This window comes from Talpa europaea (genome assembly GCF_964194135.1).
Source record: "Talpa europaea genome assembly, chromosome: 4".
NCBI lineage: Eukaryota > Metazoa > Chordata > Mammalia > Eulipotyphla > Talpidae > Talpa > Talpa europaea.
Window position 1 is genome coordinate 29,391,261 of NC_140070.1, and position 22,126 is coordinate 29,413,386.

Genomic DNA, 22,126 nt, shown 5'->3' on the forward strand with positions numbered 1-22,126 from the left:
ACCGCACTACGAAGCAATCCGCAGCCTCTGCAGCACAATTTTGATCCCCGGCCGGCCAGGGAGAAACCCACAGAGCACAGGAGACCTCTCCTGTCTCGCCCGCTGCTCCCCTCAGCAGTGTATTTCGTCAGTCTGCCTGTTCTGTTCCCCCCTCTGTCTCTGGTGAACCCTCTCACCCCCTGCATCTCTGGCCTGTACCCCAGCTCTTGTATTCATAAATAAATAAATCTTAAAAAAAATCAAATTTCATCACGCCTTCCTATCGAAAGGCTAAGGTGTTTTAGGATGAAGCACCGAGAACAAGGAGTCCCTGCTACTGTAAGTTGCCAGGATGTTTTTTACCATGAGCTGAAAAGAAAAGGCCACTCCAGATAGAATTCAATGTTCTAGCCCGGGGCGGGGGCGGGGGCAGGGGTGGGTGGGTGTGGGTGGGATGGGGTGATAGGGGTGGAGAGGTGGGAGAGGACCACTTTGAAAGTCAGAGGAGAGGGAGGGCCTGAAGGTGCCCTTCAGGCACTGCCTTTCCTTTTAAGACTGGTTGACCATGTGTCCACCACAAGATGCTGGCCCAGCACCAAGCTTCCAGACCGTTTCCGGGATGTTCTCCAAAAATGCTCTGAATCACGGGAAGCGGGGCAAGGAAGAGGGCGAGCAGTGCTCTCCACTTCCACTCCCCACCCCGCCCCCACGCAAGTACATTTCTAGTCCCCATCCAAACCCCAAAGGCAGGAACACACAAGCTCGGAGTCCAAAAGTCATTATGAATTCCCAGGAGAAGACGCAAGTCTGAGTGAGCAAAGCAGTTTAATTAGACACATTTCTTCTAATGAGCTCTGATGGAGTTTACTGACATTCTGGGAGTAGCAGCTTACACTCCCTGTAATTACAGAGCACGGACACAGTAATGATGCTGCTTGCTGCCAGACTCAGAGGGACCGGGCATCTGCTGGGGCCTGTCCAGGTTCTGCTGCAGGAGCTAAGGCACAAGGGCTGACACCCAAAGGTAAAGCTGTGGCCTGGTCATCAGGCAGATGAGGGGGGCGTGCACGTCACATGACTGGAATGAAAACAAGGTGGTAGGGTACAGAGATGGCCCCGAGCTTACAGAAAAATAGTGTGGGGACAGGCATCTCACATCCACACCGACCCGCACAGCAAGCTGAGATCGTCCCCTAAAGGTGCTCAGACCAAGGATAGTGGCAGAAGCACCTGGTCAGGGAAGGTTTCCTATGGAACTGGCACTTGAACAAATACCTGGAGGATGAGTAACTTGAGGAGGAGAGAGGAAAGGTGTTCAAAGGGAACAGTGATAAGTCACAAAGGTGGGGGTGGGGGACAAGGTGGGGTGCTGAGAGGACTGCAGTTTCTGAAAGTGGAAGAGAAACGTGAGGTGAGAGGCAGGACAAGTGGGGCAAGGGAGCCTGATCTTCACTCCAAGTGCAGAGGGAAGTCTGAGAAGAAATCTGAGATGAGTTGGAACCATATGAAATCGTCACTTTTGTAGGTCAGAAAAATGGTGAATGTTGGCAGCCTCATTTAAATTCTCCTATTTCCAAGGGGACTATTGCCTGACTTTTGCAAGTCTGACTATTTGTTATGGCGCTTTCAATTCCAAAGCGATCTCCGCATTTTCTCTGACAGGTAAACCACACTTTGGTGCCAAGAGAGGAGAGCCATGGGGGCTGAGGCCATCCTGCCACTTGGTGAGCTGCGGTATCACTGTCAGACTGTTCACTTTCTTCCCCGCCTGCCATGCCCCATGCGGAGCTGTGGGCTCACCAGACAAAGTGCCAACTCCCTGCCCGAGTGCCCAGAGACCTTCCTGCCTGCAGGTGATGAGGACACAGGGAGGTGGAGGACTCCTGAGATTCTCAAGAAAGCTGCTCAAGTAGCACAGCCTCCCCCCACCCCTGCTCTGGCTATCTTTGGCCCTGAGTTCTCAGCTTTTTGATGCTTCTGTTTATGTGAGACCAAATCCAGGTCACAACTCAACTGGACACCACTGTACTGGAATTAGTCATTGTTCATTTCACAGCACTTCACAGGTAGAGCTGGTAAAGAACATGTAAAGGGAAGATCATATAAACCAAATCCAACTACTTGGGCCTAACCACAGAGACATACGTGATTCAAGCCTGATGAGCAGGACCAGCACGTCACAAAACAGCTTTAATTGGGATGTGCTAAGACACACTGGGGATGTGGATTTCAAACCCCATGCAGCACAGTGGTTGGGGGGAAATATAAGGATGATCCTGGGATACTAGGAATAATCTGTCTCTGTCTGGGTGCTGGTCACATGTGTGGGTTCAGTTCATAAAAATTCATTGAAGTGGGGGGTCCTCCCTGGTGGCCTAGGGGTTAAATCTCAATGCTGCCACTACAAGGGCCTGAATTCAAGCCCCAGATAGGAGCTAACCCACATATGGCACAACAGTGTCTCGCCCACTGCTCCCCTCAGCAGTGTATTCTGTTAGATCTGCCTGTTCTGCTCCCCACTCTGTCTCTGTTGAATCTTCTCACCCCCGCCCCCACCTCAGGCCTATACCCCAGTTCTTCTATGCATAAATTAATAAATCTTTTAAAAATTCATTGAAGTGTACATTGATGATATCAACACCGTTTATATGAAGATTATACTTGAAGAGATGCCAAACCAAGTGTTTGAGTTGATGGTGGGGACAGCCCTGTTTATAGTTTGGCAAGGGCAAAGGGTGTGTGCAAGGCAAGCAGACAGCGGACAGGTCACGCACGTAATGAAGGGCAGGCACAGCACTTGGAGGAGTTTGTGCACAGTCTGAGAAAGGCAGTTTGGATAAAGTTGAGGTCTTCTCTTCCAGCAGACAGCCTCCATGTCCATGTAGCTATCTTCGAAGGGGACAATGGGCATTGGTGTGTGAAGACACAGACTGCTTCACCCCTCCCATCCAGTAGACACCCTTGACAGTGTCATCTCTATTCTTCCACTGATGCAGGAGGGATGAGATGTTTTTCTTAGGAATCACATGTGAAGGGGAAAGTAAAAGAATGGGCTTGATGGGAGCTGCAAGGAGAAGGACAGACAAGTAGGTCAGAACCTAGTTCTAGAAGGATTGCAAAGCCGAGCACAGGCATCTAGACAGGAGGGTGGAGTGGGAGGCCAAAGTGGGTGCTATGCAGAAATCCCATCTAGGAATGTGAAGGTGGAAGTGGTAGAACCAGACACTTCAACTGAATGTTCTCTCCAAGGATGACCTACCTGCTGGGAGCTATTAAAAACTCCCAAACACATATTAGGATTTCTAGGTTTTTAAATAAGTTCCAAAATGCCCCAGCTCATGACTTCAAAGCATAGTACAAAAATGACCAAAGTTGATGGAGAAATTCTGTTTCAAAAATACTATATTATTTGAAGGAAAAATAGAACTTTTTATAAACCAAGCTATAAAATAAGCTTTTGAAAAAACCTTTTGGGAAGACATAGCAGGATTAGAAAAGGAGGCCAGATTCCCTACAGTTCAGGTCCACAGAAATCGGTGATAAGGTTTAAAGTCACCAAGGTGAGCTTGGTACATACATGTTTACATGAAAAGCTTCAGCTGGGAACTCTAGAAATTATTTTCATGTCATTTTATATTTATAAAATGTTTGTTCACAGTAAACACACGCTTGTTCTGAACAGCTAGCACCAAGAGCCAAACTGAGAGCAGCAAAGCATTATTGACAATGTGACTTTGGTGACCATCCAGATGTAGAAGAGGCCCTAAGAATATTTTTTTTTATTTTTTTTTTATATAGAGGCATGTTTTCTTTCTTTCTTTCTTTCTTTCTTTCTTTCTTTCTTTCTTTCTTTCTTTCTTTCTTTCTTTCTTTCTTTCTTTCTTTCTTTCTTTCTTTCTTTCTTTCTTTCTTTCTTTCTTTCTTTCTTTCTTTCTTTCTTTCTTTCTTTCTTTCTTTCTTTCTTTCTTTCGTTTATACATGCACTGGGTACAGTCAGAAGCACGGGAGGGTGAGAGAATTCACCAAAGCCAGAGTGGGGAGCAGAGCAGGCAGAAGGACCGAAGTACACTGCTGAGGGGAGCAGCGGGCTGCAGAGGAGGTCTGCGCGCCATGTGGGACCCTCCTCCGGTGGCCAGGGAGCAGCCGGGGGTCGAACCGGCGTCGCAGAGGCCGCGGGCAGCTTCGCAACCCAGCGCTCAACCGCTGCGCCACCGGGGAGGCCCGGCCCTAAGAATTTTAAAGGAGAAGACACTTGAGTTAAACAGAGGAGCCTGGAAGACAAATTCCTTATGGGTATTTGCTTGGACACCTGCAATATTATTGATGCAAATCTTTGTCTGGACTATTTGAGGTGCCCTCAGAGTTTCTGGACTTCCTTTCAACACCTTAGAAGCAGCATCATTACTCAGTGTGGGGAAATGAAAAAAGCCCTTAGGTGGGAGTCAGGAGACAGAGGCCCTAATAACGCTTGTGACAGTCGTGGTTTCTATCTGCAGCCTGCATGTAATGCTTAAAAGCCTCCTCTTTCATTCTCAAAAGTGACCCAGTTTAAGTGTAAATTATGTGATGGGACAGATTGCAAAACGGCCATTCCTCTCTCTCCAACATCCTATGCAAGGTGACCTTTCAGCTTCTCTATCAAAACATGGAATCTTTGCCTGTTTGTGAATCTGGACTCATGGCTCGGATTTTGGCAATAAAACACAGTGAACGTGATATATGTGTCCCAAGGCCTCGCCCCGGCATATTTTGCATATTTTCAAGGTTTCTCTGCCCAGCTGCCATGAGAACATGGCTGAGGAGCTACTGGAGCCCAAACCATCAGGAAGGCAGGGATAACTCTACCAGCTGAAGCCACACAGACCAAACAGGCCCCGGGTGACCGGGTGTATTGTGAGTCTCAGCCTATCAATAAGCTATATTGTCATTGTACCAACCCTTGTAGTTCTTATCCTGCTTGCAAAATGCCTTCAGCAGTAGCCATAAGGACCCTGAAGAAATAAAAGTTTATTACATATAAGACCTTGAAAGTATACAGCATACCTGGGTCACATGGCAAGGTCAGTGGTGATGGGGGGAGAGAATAGGTTGGGGTTTTCTGCTTTTATCAGGGTTGGGGTAGAGGCCTATGGTTTCATGAGTTAGCTATTTATTGGTGAATATAAACCATAAAAGTGGAAATTTAATTGATAAAAAGGAGGAAAAGGCAGGCAGGTAAGCAAGAAGGAGGAAGGGAGGAAGAAGGAAAGAATCCAAGTGGCCAGTTAGCTTAATCAACCAGGATCTCTAACACACAATGGAGATTCATGGGACTGGGGGCACAGCCCGACTCTTAGATGCCTGCCTAGTAATGTGCACTTTCAAGAAATGCCTCTTCTAGGTGGGTGCCTTGGCATCTAACCTTAAGTCAGGCACTTGCACTGCACAACGAAAATCCTGCTGTCAGGGTTTGCACTATACTTAGCAACTAACTGCAGGTGCATGCCAACATCAGAAACATCAGTGAACATCAGAGAAACCACCTAACTGAGCCCAGATTAAATTTATGGTTACTTAGTATTGTTAGCTAAATAAATGTCCATTTTTTTTTATAAAACTAAGTTCTGCATTGTTATGCATCAAAAGCTAACTGATACAAATAGTCGCCCTAGTTCTAATCAACTACTTGTCTATAACCATATAACTTGAACAAGTCCCTTAACTTTGCTGGAAGTTAAATGTGTAGTGAAGAATAAATGTCAGGAGGCACATAAGATTGCCTGTATTAGTTTCTTATTGCTGCTGTGACAAATTAGCAAACTCTTTTTTTTAAAAAAAAAAAGATTTATTTATTTATTTATACAAGCACTGGGTACAGTCAGAAGCGCGGGAGGGTGAGAGAATTCACCAGAGCCAGAGGGGAGAGCAGAGCAGGCAGACTGAAGTACACTGCTGAGGGGAGCAGCAGGTGGCAGGAGAGGTCTGCGTGCCATGTGGGACCCTCGCCCGGTGGCCAGGGATTGTTCAGCCTCTGGTGATACAGAGGCTGCGGGCAGCTTTGCAACCCAGCGCTCAACCGCTGCGCCACCAGGGAGGCCCCAAATTATCAAACTCTTGATGACTTACGATAATACAAATTTATTCTCTTACACATCTAGAAACTAGAACTCCCAAACCATTTTCAAAGGCTAAAGTTGAGGTACGTGCACCCCTAGTTCCTCTTGGGGAGAACTGTTGTCCCTGTTTTTTCTATCTTCTGAAGGCCACTTGTATCTCTTGGCTTATGAGTCCTTTTTCATGTCATTCTAGCCCTCTGGCTTCTGTCCACACATCTACTTCCTCTGATAGTCTTCCTCCCTTTATCAAGATCCTTTAGTATAATCTCACCACCTCCAGATGATAATCACATATGAAAAAGTCTTTTTGACATGTAAAATAACATTCAGAGATTGTAGCGGTTAGAACCTGACTATCTTTGAGGGCCAGTATTCAGTTAACACACTGCCAAGAATTCTATGCCTGTGAGGCATTCTGTTGAGTACCGGGAACACAGAAATGCCAAGCACTGTTCTAAAGTCATCATGGACAGAATCATGCCATGCGTGGAATGATTTCCACGGATTCTTGAGCAATAGTGATTGATCATTCTTTATTGTTTTGCTGCCACAGTTGCCTCTTGTGTAGTACATGTTATTGCTTGGGGAGATACAAGAGCAAATAAGTTTCACTGAAGGGCTTGAAGTTCAAGGGCAGCTATTCTAGCACCCCATCCTAAGTGAGGCATCCAGGCAGAGTGCATACACCTCACAGAGTCTATACCTGCGGCGGTGATGGTTTGGTAAAGGCAGCTGGAAAAGGAAGTGGAAGCAGAAAGAGAGGACATATGTCAACTCCAAATGAGAGGAGGGATGTTCTAAATATAAGCTGTTCGTTCAAGTGACACTTTGTAGAGCAATCACCTGTCTGTGACAGAGGGTGTAAGAGAGGACAGAGGGTAATGATGAGGAGAGAGCGAGCCAGAGGAGGATGAGCTAAAGAAACGGGAAAGGAAAAATGCAGAATGGAAGAAAGAAGAAACAGCTCCGTTTGGAAATGCGAATCTAATAAAATACCAAATGGCACAGGGACCACATGCAGGCAGCTCAGGCGGAGTGAGAGGCGGTGCCCGTGTCCCAGGCCTCCTGCTGGGCCCCGCAGGCATTTGTCTCCATTACCACTCCATCTGCTTTTATGATTAATTGCTTTTGAAGAAGCATCTATTCACAGTGGAAAAATATCAGAATATTAAAAAAAAATTCTAGAAATGGTAAAAATGAAGGCTTGTCATACTCAGGTTGAATTGAGAGGGAAAACAGAGCTAGTACCTGTGCTACTAAGAGAGAATTTAGAATGAAATTAGTTCTAAAATTTAGAACTAAAATCTGCCGGGGATTTTTGAGGTATGAGGACTACGCGAAAGCAGCCAATGTGGGGAAGACTCACAATGTGCATCAGAGCAACAATAGAAATAACAATAACTAAACTTTGCTAAGCACTTAATTTGTCCATGTACTAGCTTAGGAGTTTTATTATTATTTTTTTTAAATTTATTTATTTATGCATACAAGAACCGGGGTGTAAGCAAGAGGTGCGGGGGGTGAGAGGACTCACCAGAGAGAGCAGGGAGCAGAATAGGCCGATTGACCAAAATATACTGCTGAGGGGAGCAGTGGGTGAGGCAGGAGAGGTCTGCTGTGTCATTGTGGGCTGCTCCCTGGCCTGCCAGGGATCCTACTCACGCAGCATCTGGCTATAGCTTGATAGCGCTGTCTTTAACCCCTGTGATACCAGGGAGGCCCTTAGGAGTTTTATATGCAAATAACACTGAGAAGAAAGAATCTAGGGTACAGAGACTTCCTGGTTCTCATGGAATAATGGCAAGAATTTAAACTAAAATACATCCACAAAAACTATAAAAAGTCAGATCTTTTTGGCCCCTGCTCAAGCTCTTGGGCCACCTACCATTTTGCCTGCGCTAAGTGGAGACATTTTCTGACTCTACAGGATGCCTGTCCTCAATGCATTGCTCTAAACTCCCGCATCATTGCCTGCTCCATGAAAATGGATCCGAACCTTGAAATATTTTTTCTTTGCCTATTGGCACAGAAGCTTTGCCAGTAGAGGATCCTGGAGAAAGATTATAGAAGGGAAGGATTTTCCTTTTTGGAAATGGCTAGCTCATTCAGCAGGTTTCTGCAATGCCTCTTCTGGAGTGGATGGGGCTTTCCTGCTGCTTACTTCCTCAGCACTAGCTTCTTCTTCAGCACTTGGTTCCTGCAGTGAGCCTGGCTTCTGCTGTGAATGTGTTATCAAGTAGTCAGATTAATATCAGACAGATTAGTAGAAGAACAGCAAATTTTATACAAGTATGTATATATATTGATTGTAATATATAATAAAGTCTATATAGACCATAGTATATAATATATATGGGGAATCTACATAAAGGATTCCAAGGTCACGAGGAGAACTGGGGTATATATCCTAAGGAATGGTGTAGGGGCCTGGGACTTCAAGAAAAGAGGGGGATTCACATAATGAGGAAAGGGTGACCCAAATGACAAAAAACCAGATGCTTTGTAATTAGATGTTTCTCTGTCATGAGATAGGTTTCGCTGATAGAAAGATTATGATAAAAAGCCTAATTCTGGACCTCCCTGGTGGCGCAGCGGTTGAACGCTGGGTTGCGAAGCTGCCCACAGCCTCTGCAGTTTCTGTTCGATCCCCGGCTGCTCCCCGGCCACCGGAGGAGGGTCCCACATGGCGCGCAGACCTCTCCTGCCGCCCGCTGCTCCCCTCAGCAGTGTACTTCGGTCCTTCTGCCTGCTCTGCTCCCCGCTCTGGCTCTGGTGAATTCTCTCACCCTCCTGCGCTTCTGACTGTATCCAGTGCTTGTATAAATAAATAAATAAATTTAAAAAAATTAAAAAGCCTAATTCTGGGTAATACCTCCTATTTTCATTCTTCTAGGCAGATAAGGGAGTGGTAAAACATTCTCATGAGCCTGCAGGGTCTCAATTGGCTTCAGCTTGAAATAACACACCTGCCAAAGAGACACGTCTTGGGGAGGTCTGTTGTAAACATCTTGGGAGGCTTATCCTTCAGTTGTCATTTCCTTCTCATGTAAGACTTATTTAAATCTTTAAAACTAGTCTTCCTTGGTTCTATGCTATGATGGGTTAGCTATCCCCAGTTTATATTTCTCATATTCCTCTGATTTCGTTGTTCCTATCTTTTGCCATCCCAGCGGTGATTTTTTTTTTTTTTGAGATACCTACACCCCGTGTTTATTTTTTTAATTTTTTTAAAGATTTATTTATACAAGAACTGGGGTACAGGCCAGGTGCGCAGGTAGGTGAGAGAATTCACCAGAGACAGAGCGGGGAACAGAACAGGCAGACTGAAGAAATACACTGCTGAGGGGAGCAGCGGGCGTGACAGGAGAGGTCTGCCGCACTATGTGGGACCCTTGCCAGCCAGCTGGGATCGAGCCGGTGCTGCAGAGGCTGCGAACAGCTTCACAGCATTGTGCTCAACTGCCTGTGCCACCAGGGGAGGCCCTCCCAGCGGTGATTTTTGCACATGCTTTGGTTTGTCTGCATCTCAGGTCTCAAGGCAGTTGTCTGCGTAGAAGTGCTCCCTACAGTGCTGGTGTGGAAGTTTTCCCTACCTTCCTTGTCTAAGGCACCACACTTACAAAGAGTTGTCTGATGTGACCCCTGCGGTTCTGGTGGCTACACGCTGACTTTGAACTTGCTGTGGAGTGAAGCTGAAGGCCTTCATTCTAATGTCCCATCTTGACCTTGTAGAATTGTTTTTACTACTGAAATGTAAAATTTTACATACTTACATTTCACATTGATAGTTTGGCCAGGTTCTCTGCCTGCTGAGGTATTTTTTGAATCCTGATTCTGTCACTTAGTATTATCTTTCTCTCCCAGCTTTATGACATACCTATTTTTCATAATCTTGCATTTTGCAGCCTCAGTCATTTTGCAGATGGGGCCAAAGACAAGCTCAGCAGCAGTACATCAACAATGTTGGTTGATATGTATCCTTAAATTCACACTCTTCAAGTGGGGGTACACACCCACAAACTTGACAGAACTTAGATCAGATTTCTCAATTTTACCCAGAACCATTTCATTGAAGACCATTTTGAATACTTTGTTATGGCTCAGCTATTCTGTCTACTGCATTTTAAAAACCTACCTAACCTTGTAAAATAGGAGATGACTGTAGACGGAAATGGTTCATTCTTGGGGCCACCTTGGCATCCAGTAATTGCTGCTTCCCTAGTATATTCACTCTAGACCCATGCCCAGAATTAATATTAAGCTTACTGGGCCACAGCATATAGAACTCCTCTCACCTCTAATATTAGAAAGATAGGTCTGTTTCCAAGGCATCTTATTGTTTATCACGTTTTAAATAAAAATTGATAACGATTCAACAGACTCATTATTAAGTCTCAGTACCGTGAAATAGAATTAATCTGGAGATGTGAATCTAGAGATGAGTTGCTAGTTTTCTCATAATACTATCTTAATTTGTCCTGGGTTTTAGTTTGCTCTCATGAGTATTTGTCTTTTAAAAATGGTATCTTTAGTCCCTTAGGTTCTAATATCACTAATTGCACAACAGAGTACGACCAGATATGCAAAACTCCTAGCTCTGGAGGACAGACAAGTGGGCATGAGGATTCATGTTTTTAATTTTTAAAAGACTGAGATATAATCAAGATATATTAGTTTAAGGTGTACAATGATTCAATGTTTGTATAACTCATGTTTGAGATTTATATTCCAAACAGAATTTTAGTGGAAGCCAAAGTATATTGAAGGATGTATCTGCCCTCTCTTCCCACCCCAAACCATTTAGTTCTTTGAGATGAACACATCATAGCAGTTTCACTGTCAGAGAGCAGTTTCATCTATGTTTAGGATGTAACCCATGCCTTTGCTTCAAACCTTGCAAGCATAAGACACCCTTTTCAATATTCATATTAAGTGATTAGGGTGGAAGTTTATTTTTTCATTTTCCAAACTAGCAGATGTCATTTTAAGTTTGGTTTTGAGACTATGAATGAACACACCAGGTACCATATAGCAGTGACCAGCATTTGCTTTCTCAGGTGTCAGAGTAAATGGGGATGCACATGAATTCTTCAAATCACCCCAGAAAGTTTTTATTTTAAGTTTTTTTTTTAATTTAAATTTTATTTTTATATTCCCCATACAATTGCAAGCCCCTTATTTTGACCCCAATCTTTCCTTTCCCTGACCCCAGAAAGTTTTGCACTTTCCCTGCTCCAAGCTTGAAATGGAGAATGGCTCCTCAAATTTTCCCCAACACATTTGTATGAATGCATTTTCCACAGAAGTTAATAGAGCTGAATCAGAGTTAACAGCTGGAATTTCTCACTACCTTTACCAATTACCTTGGCCAGATCTCTCACTGTGGGCTTTGGGGTTGTTTGATGAAAGGAGGTGTCATTTTTTTTTAAAGATTTATTTTATTTATGCATACAAGAACTAGGGTACAGGCCAGAGGTGTGGGGGGGTAAGAGGATTCACCAGAGACAGAGTGGGGAACAGAACAGGCGGATTGACTGATATACACTGTTGAGGGGAGCAGTGGGCGAGACAGGAGAGGTCTGCTATGCCTGGCCAGGGATCCATTTCGTGCTGCAGTGGCTGAGGATAGCTTGATAGCGCTGAGATTTTAATCCCTGTGCCACCAGGGAGGCCCTGTTTTGACTTTTATTTTTATTTTTTTATAAGATTTATTTATGCATACAAGAACTGGGGTCGAGGCCAGAGATGCAGGGGGTGAAAGGATTCACCAGAGACAGAGTGGGGAACAGAACAGGCAGATTGACTGAAGTACACTACTAAGGGGAGCAGCGGGCGAGACCAGAGAGGTCTGCTGCGCCATGTGGGTAGCAACCTGGCTGGGGATGGAACTTGTGCTGCAGTGGCTGCGAATAGCTTCATAGGTTGCATCTTAACCCCTTGTGCCACCAGGGAGGCCCCTGTTTTGACTTTTATTTATTTATATTCTTTTTTGTGTGTTTTTTTTTTTTTGACTTTTAAAGGTATTTTTTCTAGTTGCTTAAGCAAAAAACAAAAAACAAAAACCACATTTCCCCAAATGATTGAAATTTGTTGGATTTATTTCTTTCTAAAGTTTGTACATTTACATATATCATATACATATTTTAAATCCTTCACTATTTTGCATGATTTCTATGACATAAAAACCATTTCAATGCAATAAATTTTGTTGTTGTGAAACAACAAATTATCCCCAACTTATAAAAACACAGGAACAGTTATATTCATGAACATTTACACAATAGAGAAATGTACTATTTATATATCACAGCTTCTATACACATCAGCTGACTCACTGGTCTACACGGTTTAGGTTTTACTTCAACAGTGAAATAGGGTAATATTTATATACAATTATTTTAATAAAAAATAAAGCAATTGTAAAATGTAAACTTAATTTTCAAAATAGTCTTTAAACACTTCAACAATATCCACATAAATTACTGTTCCATTCAAAAGATGACCACCACAAATGCCACAATTTCCTAGGAGATGGCATTTCTTGAATCTGGTGGGTGAGAGTGAGGAACAGGTTTCCAGTACAAGATACGGTACCGCTAGCTTACCCAAGTCTGCTAATGCTGACAGTTTGGCCACTGAAAAGGAGTAGGCTGCTATTTTGTCACTAATTACTTTCACAATTTGCAGGGACATATGGCACCAGGACTGCAATGAGACTGAAATGATTGGTGAAGAAAACTTTGAAGGTAAAGGAATGTTCCACATTGTCCATTAGTTTGAGCCACAGTAAATATAACCCAGTTAAATAGGCTGGAAAAGTTCAAAGCTTATTTCATATTCACAGGTACAATCCCCCCCCCCCTTCTGCCTGCACTGCAGTAATCAGGGCCAGCGTGCTACTTCTCCACCTGTGTAAATTTGTTCTAGAAATGGGCTTCTACGAGTTGAGGTAGAAGGGAAAGCAGGGAGGCATGAGGCCTTTAGCCGGCAGCTCTCATACAGACCGAGCAGAATTGCTAAGCAGTAGGCTTAGTGTTCCTTGACCCTTCCCACATAAATGAAATGTTACCCATTTCCAGAAATATGGACGCAAGGGCAAAGATATCAACCATCCCTGGGTAGAACTCAATGTGCCAGCTTACATCTTGCGGAGGCAAAATACGTGGTCTTGGCTTCAGTCACAGGGTTTTTTTTTTTTTATACCCATGTCATGTGCCACCCCGTGACTCAGTCCCTCTGTGTTCATATCTTGCCTTAGCAGGGTCAGTTCGCCGGGACAGCTGGATTCCTAAATCCAGGAAGGAGCATGTGAAGCCCAGGATGTGCTGCGGCTCAGAAGCCCCTGTGGAGGAGGCGAGGGGAGAAGCTCCTCTTTGCAGAGAGGCTACACCATCCCCCGCTTCAGTGCTCTGGGGCTCGGGGTTCAGAGCAAGGAGCCTCAGGCCTGCAGTGCTGCCCTTAACTGAGCCTTGTGGCTGGGACACTTCTGGGAGAGTCTGAAGACTTACAAATGCAGGTTCAGGGGGGAACAGGAAAGGAAACTTCAAAATTTTCTCTAGCCAACATTTTCAGGAATTGAAGTTAAGGTGCTTATTTTATAACACTATGAATGAGAGCTCAGCTCTCTACCCTGCAAAGGGAAATCTACTTTAGCTAGGTTCCTCTCACATCCATCTTGGCTGTGGTTGCTGATGGAAAAGTGCCTACCTGTTCAGCATACAGCTCAGAGGGGAGTTGGACGATCGGCAGAGTGCTCCTGTGCTAAGTGCTTGCTGCCTCTGCCTTTGCACTTCCTTCTCAAAGGAATGCTCTCCAGAGCGAGCAGCAATGCCACCATGGGCAATGGTGCATACCAGTTTTCTGGCACTTTCCCAGGCTTCTTTGGGATGCCAGGATGTGGCTACTTATGAGATATAAGGAAGCCATCAACTTGATGGGCCACCAGAAAGGATGTGCTATGCATCTTCTCACTGATTGGTTAAAAGTGCAATGCATCTCTGAGTTAAAACAATGGAGCTCAAGCACCTCTCTGGCCCTTGGAAAACATTCCTGTGATGCAACGTCCACTCCCTCCGTGTATCACTTTTACAACACCTTGGCCCTCGCTGTCTTAAGTTGTGTAACTTAAAACATTTACTATGTATACATGTGTGCAAGTGTCTGTACACGTGAGGCTACTCCCCTCACACATCTAAGGTTGCAGTGAACTGGATCTGAATCTCTCAGGACAGAGGCCTGATCACATGCATAGCTGCCCCAAATGGAAGGCAGCCTGCTCACCCCACCCACTATCCCCCATCCCACCCCCACTTCAGTTTGGTCTAGTTAATTATTCTTGTTCCTATAGCTTAAAAAAAGTCTCCTTATGGCATTACAAATCAATGTGCATATATACTCTCTATAGAGTGGATATTGTTATCCATGCCAAATGGTTACTTGGCTTTATAACCTACATGGCTTTACAGTAAAAGTCCAAACATTTCAAATGATTAAGGCCCAAAATGAAATTGCTACTCCTTTTCTATATGATTTCTGAATCAAATGGATGTTTTTGCAAACCACTATAATTCTTAGAAGGAAATGCACTCTTGTAGAACACAGACCCTGCTGATCAGTCACAGAGCCAGTTCACAGCATGTCAAGAACAAATGAAGAAATATGATACATTTGCAAAAATAGTTTGAGACTGTAGAGTTAATTGAAAAAAAAAAATCAAGTGTAACTACCAAGAAACCACCACAGCCTGGAGCAGAAGACTGGTCTCCCGCTCCACAGCTCCAATTGTCAGAATCAGATACAAAGAACACGAGGCAGTGTGTTGACACGAGTACACTGCACCCCACCACTCACTCAACTGCACTCAATTGCTAATTTAAATACACCAAACATGCTGGTTAATAAAATTTTAATCTCTATGTTATCTATTTACACACTGTAAGAGAAGCAGTAAGCTCAAACAACTAAGGCCAGTGGCTCTTCTTTGGGGAGAGGCAGGAAAAGAGACCTAAGTATAAAAATATTAAATAAAGTTTTAACCTGGTCCATAGCCTGTCCTGCAATTCTTTTACCTGTAACACTCGATGCTAATTTGTGCAACTGCAAACCTAGACAGTTTGCAGTATAGGTACCCGATTTGCAGAATACAGTACCCGATCTTAGGGAGCCCTGATCAACTTCAGCGCCTGGAATATTTCTGGAAGGTGAAGAAGGCCAGGGCAGGGCACTGGACGGGTGGTTCCGTCTACTGTGACACAGACACAGGTACAGTGATGACAGGACGGGTACCGATTTCATTCTTCTGAAAGCTTTATTTTTCTGGGCTAATTACAACAATAAAGAACGTGTGCTGTAGAGCATCACATTTTGTAATAAGCCCAAAGTCATATGACTTATGTTTAAGTGCCCTTTCTTAATACTGAACTTGTAAGACTGCACAGGCTGGCTGTATTTTTTTTTTGTTTTGTTTTGTTTTGCTTTTTTCTTTCTGTATATCCCAAATTATGAGCTACACCCTAGGTATTGTACACAGTACACTGAAATAGTTTCACAAAGTTAGTTCAGAGTCATTTTTGCCCTGGTGATTCAAAGCTCAAAGACGGACTTTTTCTAGCATAAAATATTATTAAAAAATTTAATCAAAATATCATTTGAATTTAAGTTTAATAAAACAGTACCACTATATATTCTCTCAATAACTGCATTGTAATCCTATGAGGTTTTTACTTGCTTTTCATATCACACTGGTTATTAAGAACAAAAATAAATTTGATGTACATATATCATCTATTGATACACAATCTACACATTGATACATATACACACACACAACTATAAATATCCACAAATACAACATTGGCAAATGACAGGAAGCATTTTCTTTGATGTCTGACATACTATCTACATGAATTTTCTCCAAAAGCCTGCAATAGTACAGATACACACATAAACTACAAAGAATGAACCAAAGAGACTTAAGGAAACCTACTATATATACAAGTACTTAACTTGTAGTATTTTCTTGCTGTTGCATTCAAGTCAACAAACTGTCATGCAGATTCAAGTATTTACTGACATTCTCTCTAGGAAGACATTCTCTCTACATGCAATGGGCCAGTTAATGCCCTGAGCAGAAGGCTGCCCACCGGGTTTTGGACACCGTAGATACAAAGGACTTAGGTGCAAAGGCTTAGGACTTCAGTTCTCTCTGAAGAGTGAGACATTAAACAGGAATGTGAAAGCAGAAGCAGTGACAAAGTACCTCTCTATTGCTTGTTGGGATTATTTTGTGGTAAACTACTGATGTCTAAAGTCCTCTGGTGACTTGATAGGGTAAGATGTCAAAAGACTGTTGGAGACATCTGCTGCCCTGGGCTGACTGGCGGCCTGGCAGGGGAGAAGAGAGTCACAAAGTTCTAGATAAAGGTAGGTCCAGAGGCGTGTCTGCCTATAAAGCTGACTGAACACTTTCTGTCAGAGTAACTTATGCTCTGTAAGAAAAGCAGATGCTATTTAAATCCAAAGTCACACTATTCCACATTAACTATACTCTATTTGTAACAAGTCCTAGGATGTCACATTGGGTCTCTGTTCAACAGTGCTAATTTGAGAACTGAAAAAAATTCTGTCATTTGAAAGGTGAAGGGATTGTTCAGTGTTGAAATGAAGGAAGGTGGCCACAAACTTGCTGAACTACAAGAACTAAAGTGCAGAGACTTGACCTACAAAGTCAAGAAACTTCCTGTGAAGTCAGGCTTAGTGAAAAAAGTTTAACAGATGATTACAAAGAAAAATGCCAAAGGAATTCAAATGACAGCTAACTAGACCCAAGGAAGTCTTGACAGTAAGACAATGGAGGAACTTCTTTGAGGTCAATTGCCTCCAATTATCAAGATTAGTTGAAAAGGTAGAAGAGCTGCAGTTCATGGCCAGAGCAGGGCCTGCCTTACATAAGAACATCTTCCCAGGCTCCTTACCTGATAGAGGGAGCAGCATGAAACTGTGACTTTGCGCTTAGGCAAAGGGCCTCCCTCCCTGCTCTTAACCAGCCTCAAGGGTCTAGGGTTTGGCCACAGGGTGACAAATCAACTCAAGAGACCAACCTAGGTTGACCTGGAAAAGTCAGTCGATTTTCCTCTTCCAGAGTTAATTTCCTCATGTCAATTTATATTAGGAAGCAATCTGCATCTTCTGAATTAGAATAACAGTCAAAGAAATACAGAGGGTCTTCTGCAGTCGATTTCTATCCTTTTCACCTAACTGAGAGCAACAAAAAATGCTACCTAGAATCTTGGAAATACAGTTCCACCAGAGGACTCTCCCACAAGCCGGTTTCTCTGAGGGAAATTAAAATGCACAGGAGTATTGCTTATTTTAACTAGGCATTCCTAAGAGTAGCAAAACAATATTAAAAAGAGTATCCTTCAAATCATGCCTATGGTATGGCAATAAAATAAGGATTCCACATGCTAGTCATTAAGTTTTGATTGCTAACAAGGAATTTCTGATACCTCCCTGTAAAAGCCAACAAACCCTAAAACATTCAGACTTTATAAATGGGATACTTTGAAGGTCAATTTTGCAGCAAGATTATCACCAAGGTATTTTGATGCCCATCAAAATATTCTAAACTAAAAGTTAATATGAAGTATATTTATGTGAAGAGGAATAATGAGTTATCACATGGAGAGAAACCCCAAGGCTCCCGGTGCTGAGATACAGGTGAGGTATGGGGGTGCGGGAGGTGGAGTACCGTTAGACAGAAAGAACGAGGAGAGATCCCCTGTACCATGAAATTAGGCTTGGAGTGGATGTGAAAGGAAATGTCATCAATCTCTTCTGACTAGCTACTATGGGTCTGAACTCATTACAAAAGAAAATGTAGCTAGTATGGGCAAGATTCTGAGAATCTAGTCAAATTAGGGACCATTTTCAAGCATAGGATAAACTCTTGGACTACAAGATGCACCAACAACAGACAAGAACCTCCAGAGGCCTCAGGGAGGAAGTGTTCTGAGCCCTGCTCCAATAGATGGACAACTTCAGGCCAGGACAATCTGGGATGCTGTCTCACAAAACAAGATTTGCCATTGTTTTTAAAGTGCGCCTGCGCAAAGGTGGTACACCGAGGCTTTAAAAGTGCCCTTCTCATCCAGTTAGCTTATCCACATATCCTGAAGTCCCTGGAGGTAATGTTAGTGAATCCTGTCCTGCAACGAGAACAACACTATAGTGGTGCTGATGCTAAGCCGGCATTTCAGAGCCACTCTACATGTCAGACACACCGTGGCTAGGTACCATTCCATGTCTATTATATAATATAATTAACTCACAGAGACATTCTATATACACAGACACACTCACACTGCGGGCAGACACATTCAAGCCAGTCAGGGATGTTCATTTTTCTTTAGCTATTGAAACTCAGACATAAGGCCTAGGTGCCTCTCTCCCTTTTATTTAGGATAAGTAACTAGGCAGAACACAAACAGGAAGAAAGACGATTTCCTTGTGAAAATCTTGGAGTCAGAATCAGGTACCAGCCCAGACTGTAACTACCCTGTTGTTTCTGTTTTGAAACATCAATTTAGTCACTGCCTTCACCTAAGTGAGAGAGAGAGTTTTTCAAAGGTGTGGCAAGAGACATCACGAAGCAAGCAGTCTTGCAGAGGGGTTACCCTTTTCTGGGCACCAGTACAAACGGGCATTTATAGATGATGGAGGAAAATGTTAATAAATAATCCTACAACTAATGCTGATACATAAGGCCAATATGCCATTAGAAACTATCAGGGTTTAATAGCAGATTTCTCCTAATTAACCGGGACCCCGCTATTCACGCATGTCTCTCATTCTTTGGTCATAGTACCTTTATTCAAGAAACTGAGTAGAACTAGAACAAATTTCTGTAGGTGGGAAAAGACATAGAAAGTGATTCCATTAGTTCTGAAGTTGTCATTTGTGGAGATTACAGCTTTAAGGGTCACAAATTTTTAAGGGTTCAGAATCATAAAGTTCTAATTCATAAAGAACTCAATTGTCACTCCTTTCTCTTTCTCGACAAGAGAATGTTCTGTTTGCCACCCCTGAATTTCAAAGAGCTGTCGCTGGAACATGCTCATGATTATAGGGGTGATAGAATTATTTTGAGTAGATAAGAAATTATTTAAATGAGATAATAAAGACTTTAAGGAGAAAGTGAAGGAGGAGCAGAGTGCAGTGGCTATCAGAGAGACAGAAAACAATAGCATAGGTGACTCTGCATACGTAACCACCAGAATTTTGTTTTCCAACCACAATTCATTCAGACTGTACTCCTTTCAGATTTAATTTAAAGAATTGCTATTCTATTGCTGGACAATTATAGTTACTTTTCCCTCTCTTATTTTGTCTTTCTTAAGGAAAGAAGAAAAGGGGTTCCATTTTCAACATAATTTTGTTAGGAAGACCCCCATTATTCTTACAACCAGGAGATAACCCCACACCTATATATGCGTTAAAAAAAAAACCCAAAACAACAAAAGAACCTATTCCCAAAAGGCAGGGTACTGGTAACAGAGATGATTCTGGATTCCTAGTCTATACCCCCAGATGGGTGGGGTAACAATTTCCTGCAGACCAAACCCAGGCCTACTGCTGCAGGTCCCCCAGAGTCCATTGTTGCCATTGTCATCTAGCAAACAAAATGAACTTGGTGTCAGTCTTTCCACAACCTTTAATGGCAAGACGATTCTACTTCCTCTTTCCCTGTGTGGCTGAAACAGAATCAACCCTTCAAGCAAGTGAACGTGCTTCCAGGTCCTCCAGTCCTGCAATCTTCACGCCTCCTTTCCTGGCTTCCAGCAGGGTCACAACTCAACAAGCGCTAAGACGCAGTCATAGCTGCATCACGCTGGAACGTCTTGATTCTCAGAATTGCAATCTTAATTGAACTTCTGAGAGTGCTCAATCCACCTCTGTGACTGGGCAAGGTTTCACATATAAAGGCTTATATTAACTCTGGCTAGAATTTACTAAACTACGAAGTTTGTCCAGTTAAGAGTTTCACAATAGATTAAATTTTTTAACCTTAAAAAAAAGTGTAACAGCTGATCTGAGACTACATAAAACAACTGAGCAGAGTGCAAACAAGAGAAAACCAAAGGAGAAGGGACACATAATTCAATCTGAAATCACGATCCCCTCCCCCTCACAAAAAAGGTGCATTAGTTATCAAATAGCAAAAATCATCAAAGCAAAGAAATCAAGAGCAAAGAGACAATCTGTACAGAAAACTAACAAAAATATACAATAGAAAAGGTTACTAATGCACCGTTTAGTCACAGACTTTTTTTTTTAAATATATTCACGGATTTACCAGAAAGATCTTGAAAAACCCTATTTTGCTCCATGACCAGCACTTTCTGGCCACAGATGGACTCTAAGTAACTTTTTGCTTAATGCTTGGTGTTTCAGGTCGGTGATCTTTTCTCTCAGATACGTTACGCTTGACCTTGGCAATGACTGGGGATGAATCTGGGTTCAGTGAAGGACTGGAATGTGACTTCTTCAGTCCAGCAGCCTCAATTTCATTGTTAATCAGGAAATTCTTGCCTCCTTCCTTTAGAATACTGACATACGTTTCATAACGGTTTTTCTGGAAGGAAAGTCAAAGAAGAATGTTAGTCAATGCATAGTTCACAAACACATGCACGCGGAGCTACCCACAGATGACTGGTGTTGAAGCCTTGAAAACAGCTATAAGAGACTGACTGATGGGCTCATTTATTTAGATTAGAAATTAAGTTAGAATTTTAGTTCCTGTTTGTTTTGCATTCAGAAGAAATGACAACTAGAATTACTGGCTATTAAATGGGGAAATTAAGATTCTGGAACACTCAGTAGTAAGAAGGGTCTACACAAGAGGTGCTATAACCATTGGGTTTTGGCAACTAGCTGGCTCTTATGGTTCTTTCTTGAGTCACCTGAGCTTCCCACACATGATCTAGGCTGTGGCTAAGCCTGGCTTGAAAGTGCTCATTCACTTTCCTTCCTACTACCTGTAACTCTACGAAGACTCAACTCCAGGGATCAGTCCATGGTGATGATACTCAACCCTCTGCAAAACCACACCACTTTTTAAAAAAATATATTTACATATAAATATGTATATATTTGATAGCCTTGTTCATTTTTGTACAATGCTTTCCCCTCTCAGGTGTAGTCCCCATAAAATTCCCACCACCAAGACACCTGCGGACCATCGCCATAGTCTATTGTGCTCTTTCCACTCCTGTTTTAATCCCTCTCCCTCCCCTTCCCCTGCCTATTCAGCAATCAAAAAAGATAAACTCATGCTATTTGCAGCAACATGGATAGAGCTGTAAGGATTATGCTCAGTGAAATAATTAAGAAGGAAAAACAAAAATATTGGATGGTTTTACTTATAGGGAGTAATATAAGGGAACCAAATAAGGGGTCGGGGAAAAAAAAAAAACAAAAATAGCAGGCAACTATAAATTGAAAACCACAAGACTTTTTAAAAGGTGCTCTGGGTTTCCCATCACTGCTTTCCTGCTAGGATTAACAAGTCTCTACTATGTTTTAAACAGCTTGATTCTCTAGTGTGAGTATCTTTTTCTAGGAATAATTGAGAAAAACATGTCAGAGATTGTTTTTTCTCTAATCCTAACTAGCACTGCTTTTCTAAGTTTCTATTCAAGTCATTATATAGAACTATTCTATCTGTATGTATGTATCAGATCCTTGATTTGACAGATTCTGGTCAAAATAAATATTTTATCATGCTGCTTCAACTCATGAAGGATTTATAGAAGGCCTGAAGTGTTTTATTTCTAAATAAAAGAACAAGTCAGTTATAAATTGTCCCAACAAAGGCAGACAAATTCTGTTGACTGGATTTTTCTAGTCTTGAAATTCTGCATCTCAGTTTTAAGTTAGTAGTTATGAAGTTGAAGCTACTCTTTCAAGTTGTTTTGTTTGAAAGTGGGAAAAAACTGTGAGTCATTAAACTTATTTTGGGCTTGGTCAGTGTTGATGTGGCTGATGATAGTGAC

At 42.6% G+C, this 22,126-nt stretch overlaps 1 protein-coding gene across 7 annotated transcripts in view; it reads right to left on the bottom strand.

The window, feature by feature from the left end:
* Positions 1–20,490: 20,490 nt before the first annotated feature.
* The window catches only part of PSD3 (pleckstrin and Sec7 domain containing 3), a gene marked incomplete at both ends in the record, with an annotated part of 417,861 nt that continues 416,225 nt past the window's right edge, over positions 20,491–22,126 (bottom strand). For all 7 annotated transcript variants that reach the window (XM_084231033.1, XM_084231037.1, XM_084231038.1 and 4 more), the window contains one exon: positions 20,491–20,706. In XM_084231033.1, coding sequence (XP_084087159.1) covers positions 20,491–20,706 — 216 coding nt within the window. The remainder of the gene's footprint in view (positions 20,707–22,126) is intronic.